We start from the raw sequence: 6,952 nt of genomic DNA on the forward strand, positions 1-6,952 counted from the left end.
GGATTACTCTTGTGTCTTGCCCTCAATATACCCGTTTGCCATTGTTTGACCCATGCCTGTTATGACCATGTCTCTGTCTAATAAAAACCTGAAGATAGATCCGCACGTCTCACGTCTTGTTCCCCCCATTACATACAGTTTGAGCCAAGGGAGATTAAAATGAGCTCTTACAGTTCGACTGACACTAACATGAATTTCATCTATACACTTTTATTCGTATCACCCCTTATAATTTATATCGCATACACTACTGTTCAAAAGTTTGATGTCAGTCAGAGTTTAATGTAAGAGTTTTTTTTTAAAATGCGTTCTTTCTGAGTAAAGGTATTCATTTAAAGAGCAGGTCATATGGGTTTTTGAAAAATATCTCTTTTTGTGATGTATACCTAGTGCAGATTTAGGTTAAGCATGATATTACTATAAGTAGTTCAGATACGCTGTGAACCCACTATTTCCCAAGAATGTGTCGATTAATGTAGAGTGACGTTGTTCTAATTACTTTAATAATAAAGAATGTAGCATAGCACACAGACTTTATAATCATTGTGAAATTGCTGTTTATTTTGCTGCACCAGCAGCTATGGGGTTAATGCGGGAGAGACGAGCGAATTAGTTAGGCTGGTGCGCCTGTGAGCTGTTCTGTGTTCTGATTAAAAGTTAAGACAGAGCGTCTTTTGTCTGTTGTTCTTCAAACATTACAGTAGACATATTTTGGTTTACAAACTGTATTGTTTCATCAGTTAGTCATGTTAGCACTCGGCCAATGTATCCACCATTATTGTTTTAAATGTTCACAGTTTAGCAGCTAAACTTTAGCAGTGGGCACGATTCGCTTGCATAAGTGTTTTTGTATTTTATGTCATTATTATAAGAACGGATTAGAGCACTATATTATTGTTCTATGTAAAGGTGCTTTGTCAATGGTAGCGCTCGCTAACTTGCTCAAGGACTTCTCTCTGTGCCAATCACAACAGGCTTGGCCAGCTGACCAATCAGAGCAGAGTAGGCTTATGGAAGGGAGGGGTTTGCTCCGAACTTGCTTGGAACTAACCGTTTCGAAATCATTGGCAAATGACTCTAATATTAAATGTATATTCTGAGAAAATTACAATGTTTTCTGACCTTAGATGCATTTAAACCTGTTGTAGGGGACTCCGACACAATATTAGGACACTTTAAAATACCATATGACCTGCTCTTTAAGATAAAAAATGGCAGTGAATACATATTATATTATATTACAAAGGATTTCAAATAAATGATGTCCTTTGGAACTTTCTATTCATCAAATAATCCTGGGGGGGAAATGGATTTTACGGTTTCCACAAAATATTAAGCACCACAACTAACTCAGCATTGACAAGCAGACATATTTCCTGAGCAGCAAATCCACATACTGTAATGATTTTTGAAGTATCTTGTGGGACTGAAGACTGGAGTAATGGCTGCTGAAAATTCAGCTTTGAATTTTTAAAATATATAAAAAATAGAAGTTATTTTAAATTGTAATAATATTTAAAAATAGTATTATTTTTACCATATTTGTGATCAAATAAATGTAGCCTTGGTGAGCATAAAAGACTTCTTAAAAAAAAAAAAAAAATCTTACAGACGCCAAACAGTAGTATAAAACACTACTACAATATTTTGAAACGTGGTGCTTTGCAAGGGCTTAATTTTTTTCAAACATGCAGACTTGACATAAAACATTTATAATAATAATAATAATAATAATAATTGCTTTTAAAAGTCATTACTTTTTAATTACTATATTGCTATTATTATTATTATTAATTGCTTTTAAAAAGTATTTTTTATATATTTCCCAGTAAACGAGATGTGTGTTATAATAAATATTCACACTGTACAACATTGTTTTATCTTAACTGATTGCAGGTAAATTATCGTGATACTCACCCGTAGTTTGACCTGTGTCCGTCTGCGAAGCCATTTCTCGCGGGGGCTGGATGGAGAGATGGGAATAGCATCCGAACAATCGCCTTCCCCACCCTTCAGACAGTCGCATTGCATTACCTGATAAAGTGGCAGAAATATTGATGCTGTAAATTCCCAGTCTTATAAATTCAAAGCTTAGTCTGAATTAATCCCAAATCTGAGTGAATGTCTGAGACCACTATGGTAAAAACGTTTCTATTTTGTTTTCTTTTTTTTCTTCTTTTTTTTCTCATTGAATATAACATTTTCATTAAAAAAATATTTATATTCCAGATTTTTTTTTTTTTTTTCAAATTAAAATGTTTATTTCCAGATTTAAATGAAAGCAGTTCCACAGACACCACTGTACATTTTATTATAAAATGTGTTTTATTTAGTATGCTTATGAGAACATTTTTTTTTTTTTTTTTTGTATTTAATGTTATTTATTTAGTCTGTCTTTCTGCTCCTTTCTACTACATAATTCTCAATAATGTGTTGTTAAAACTGCTCCCATGAGTCTGTGTCCTCTCCGGCATGACATTAGCCAACATTTGCTGAACACATTAGACATAAAGAGCCACAGTTCTTCTTATCTTTTGACCGGATCAATGCACTTCTACATGTTTCTAAATATTGTCACTGGATGGCGCATTTCAGCATTATTACATAGTCTGTGCTGTTTGGCCTTCTCTTTTTTCCCCCTCGGTTGTTCAGAAGGCAGCTCATTGTTTGACATGGCATCCCTGTAGAGTTCTCTAACAAATTGAGGTGTGAGTCACTATAAGTTCATGAGAGTCTTAACCAAGGATGTCTGTAATAGCTGCAGAAAGCTACCCCGTTTGCATTCCCATTTATTTAAATGGTAGTTGCTTGGCTGGTACTGCATTCCCTGAAAGTATAGTTGTGTACTTAATTACGCTTTACACTACGCACTTATTCATAAACTGGCTGAAAACTACGTAGCTACTGTCTGTTTTCAGGTTGTTGTTGTTTTTTTTGTTTTGTTTTTTACATACGTGTGAAATGGCTAAAATTTGCAAAAAGAATCTCTTTTGATCTAATCAGTCAAATTGGTTTGCAAAAAAACTGTTTGTGGTTCAGTTTGATTCATTAAGAAAGTTGTGTTGGTACAGCTTCAAACTGGGCGATGCTAACCAAGCTAACCAGACTTCTTGCTCTCAGCCCTTCAAAGTGACCTAGAGATTTGATCATGTGATGACAGCCCTATTTCATTCCGTTCTGATTCCCATCTGTGTTATTGTCTGATCTGAAGCAAGTTAAAGGGGTAATATGATGCAATTTCAAGTTTTCCTTTGTCTATTGAGTGTTACAAGCTCTTCATGCATATATAAGATTCGTAAAGTTGCAAAGACTAAAGTCTCAAACCCAAAGAGATATTCTTTATAAAAGTTAAGACTCGTCCACCCCTTCCTAAAACGCCTCATTTAAACACACCTCCACATATCTACGCCAGTGTGTTGGAAAATTTGCATAACACCGCCCAAATGTTTACACAAAGAAAGAAGGCGTAACTTTTATTCTCGCTGTAGTATTGTTGCTGCGGCGGCACCATGTCGTGGAGACGCTGTGTTTCCAAATATGGTGTAACATTTCCGTCACACGCTTGAGGTATACAGTCAATCACAACGCACTGGATAGCTGGCCAGTCAGAGCACTCCACGCTTTTCAGAACGATGAGCTTTGTAAAAATCAACGCAATTCAGAAAGACGGGGCAGAGAGGAGCAACAATATTGTACAGTATGTGGAAAATAATGTGTTTCTTGAACCTTAAACTGTAAACACATTGCATTACACCAAATAATGTTATTTTTAGCATCATCATATGACCCTTTTAAGGGAAGAAATGGCTGAACTTTAAACTTTTTAGTACTATTGTCATGCTAGAGGGAAAGGCAGCAAGCATGAGTGAATAAAAAAGCAAATCCACAGCGTTTCCAGAAGTTATGCAAATATTTGGGGAAATCTGGAGACAAACCGAAGTTTATCGTGATATTCATGAGAACTCCAGCTTGTAGGTTCTGGCAGTAAGACCTTGAAGTCAGCCTGAAATAAAAATTAATTTTAGGGCTTTTCACACTGCGCTTAACCTCGGGTTATCATCGTTCTAAACACAGCTTTTAACCCCGGGTAAAGAAATGTTTCACACCTGTAATTTGAAAGTGGTGTTAGCACCGCTTTTTACCTGGGGTTATGAAACCCTGCTCTGGAGCAGGGTTAGCACCGCATTTGTGGTGTTAACCCCGCATTGTGGTGCTAAGTTTGCTCAGTGTGAAACAGAGCGGTGTTTGCTTGTTGCTGCTGGACGCTTGGCGTTTTGCTGCCAATCAGAAATTGAGCAGTGAGGCTCATGTCACGTCAGTAACAGGAAACGCATGTCGTGTAAACAGCAGCTGGTGAGAGAAAAGTAAGAAATGTCAAAAGACGGAAGGTGTGTGAACTAGAGTGCTGAGAAGACGGTGTTATTCTTACAGTTATGGTCAGAAAATCCTGTTCAAGACAAATTGGATGGCACAGTCAGAAATAACAGAGTATTTAAGGAGCTGACTGACAAATTAACGGAGGCTGGGTATCAATGAACTTTTGTCTTTGTTTTCTTGCTTTTATGCGTCTCATGAGGCTTAAAACGGCTAAAGACCTACGCTGCAACATTTATTTATTTTTAATAACTGGCAAGACGCGGGAAAAGCCGTGTAAATAGGTTGCCTGCTGTTCGTCCAATCAGTGACAGTGACAACGCAAATATGCAAATAAGAATGTTAACCCAGGGTTTAGTACAGTGTGTATTATATGTGTGTGTGTGTGTATTTAGTACGGAATGTACAGTGTGAAACGTCTGTTGATAAATACCCAGGATTAACAGTTAACCCCAGGTATAGTATGAGCAGTGTGAAACATGATTACAGAATTTTGGTTAGGTTTAAAGGAGGGTTAAGGGGTAGAGATTGGGTCCACAGTGTGATTATAGATGTAACTACAGAAATTAATTACATAAGCAATTACAGGAAAGTATTTTCTAAATCTAAGTTACAATGTTAAAACATGTACACAATAAGTGCACTGTAACAAATTATTAATTTAAACTGAAGTACAGAGTAGTTGAAGACACTTAATATAAAGACAAGTGGGTCCAAAATTTATAACCTGAACTAAACTTTGTCATTAAAAAAGGCCTATTATAATATATTAAAGAAACTTATTAACCTTTAGACAGTCATGAGGGTCTATAGAGTCCTTGCTAACCTAGGCTCATTTGAATTGGCTCATTGGCTGACTGTCGGGTGACTTTAACTTGAATCATGTCCAAAAGATCAGTGGTGTATAAAGTACCTGAAAGCCATACTCAAGTAAAAGTACAGATATCTTACCAGAAAATGACTTTGGTAGAAGTTGAAGTCAAAGTTTAGAATATTACTTGAGTAAAAGTCTTAAAGTATGTGATATTTATTGTACTTAAGTACGAAAAGTATTTTTTAAATCTTAAACGTACTTAAGTATTGAAAGTAAAAGTACAAGTAAATGCAAAATGGAAAAGAAGCAAATAAATATAAAAAAAAAAATCATACACAGCTTGAGTAGCAAAACTGTTCAGTTTTAACTCTTTCTTCTAGTTAACCCCAGGTATAGTATGAGCAGTGTGAAACATGATTACAGATAACCCAGGATTCCGTTAATCCGGGGTTTAGGATGACCCAGGGTTAACAATATCAAGTGTGAAAAGCCCTATTGGCCTCTTTCTTAAAATGGACTGCAAGTTTTCATTCAGATCCATCCATCAACAGCCAATGGATTCAACCAAGACCCCACCCTATAATCACTTGGGTCACAATATGGATCACAATATGCTACTTCTGTTAAATTGCAACTTTGATGTTATCTTAAAGGGATAATCATCTAAATTCTGTCATTATTTACTTAACCCCATGTTATTCAAAGCCTGTAAACTTTTTTTTCCTGTGGAACATAAAATATGGTATTCTGAAGAATAACCAACACTGGAGTCCTTTTACTTCCATTGTGTGAAAAACACTGAAACATTTCTTAAAATATTTTCTTTCATGTTCAAAAAAAAAAAGTTTTTGTAAAACAGGAGTAAATTATGATAGAATGTTTCACTTTTAAAGTTTAGCACTTTTGATAATTGACAGGTGAGTGGGCATTCCTTTTACCTTGTCCCATATAAATGAGGATTAATTACAGTTTACACTACATATGCGATGTGGTCTATGGTTTACACCTGTATTTAGTGCCGCTCACTTCAGATCACTCGAGATGGATGTTAATATACGGTGAAACAGGTCTTTTTGCCTCAAGTTGTGGTATTATATGTTATGCAACCTTTGTAATAGAGCAGAGAACTGTACTTACCTGTCTAAGAATAAAAGCCACAGCATCCGTGGACTTCCAGTATGATGCGTGGAAAAGGTGAGGCAGTGCTATAGTGGGAAATGTGGTGAGCACATCTGGACAGTACAGCACATAATCTAACCGCTTCAACCCCCACCACCTGCTACATACTGGTGAGAAAAAAAGAGAGGATTTATGGTATACATGCCTGAACCACACTTATAGATAGCCTATATTTCCATATCCATCAAAGTGTCTGACTTCCATGTGGAAATGAATAAAGTATATGAACAACGTGAAAGCACCTGATTCAAGGACATGCTGTGCTCTTGAGACTCACTGTGTGAGATGCTAACAGGCTCGCTAGGGGCAGTTTCAGACCCCTCAACATCAGTGCCAGAGTGGGCAGGGCCAAGTGGAACAACTCGATCGCTGCAACTGCGGGACACACTTCCTCCACAGCACTGCTCTGGGGGTCCATCTACAGAAACACTGCTGTCTGAGAAGTGTCTGAGCACGGTGTCCACTTTGAGGAGAAATAAATAAAACACAACAGTTCCAATTTATTGACTCTAAGAATGCATTGTGACATAACCATCAAGTGAAAAGTAATAATAATATATATATATATATATATATATATATCTA

At 36.4% G+C, this 6,952-nt stretch overlaps 1 protein-coding gene across 1 annotated transcript in view; it reads right to left on the reverse strand.

Moving 5' to 3' along the window:
• Window positions 1–6,952, reverse strand: part of plrdgb (PITP-less RdgB-like protein) — a 40,496-nt gene that overhangs the window by 30,293 nt on the left and 3,251 nt on the right. The window contains exons 2-4 of the mRNA XM_016501418.1: window positions 6,645–6,830; window positions 6,326–6,474; window positions 1,918–2,034 (exon numbers count right to left, since the gene is read on the reverse strand). Of these exons, the coding sequence (XP_016356904.1) occupies window positions 1,918–2,031 (114 nt within the window). The 5' untranslated portion in view covers window positions 2,032–2,034; window positions 6,326–6,474; window positions 6,645–6,830. The remainder of the gene's footprint in view (window positions 1–1,917; window positions 2,035–6,325; window positions 6,475–6,644; window positions 6,831–6,952) is intronic.

This window comes from Sinocyclocheilus anshuiensis, unplaced genomic scaffold (genome assembly GCF_001515605.1).
Source record: "Sinocyclocheilus anshuiensis isolate Anshui unplaced genomic scaffold, SAMN03320099.WGS_v1.1 scaffold1332, whole genome shotgun sequence".
Taxonomy (NCBI): Eukaryota; Metazoa; Chordata; class Actinopteri; order Cypriniformes; family Cyprinidae; genus Sinocyclocheilus; species Sinocyclocheilus anshuiensis.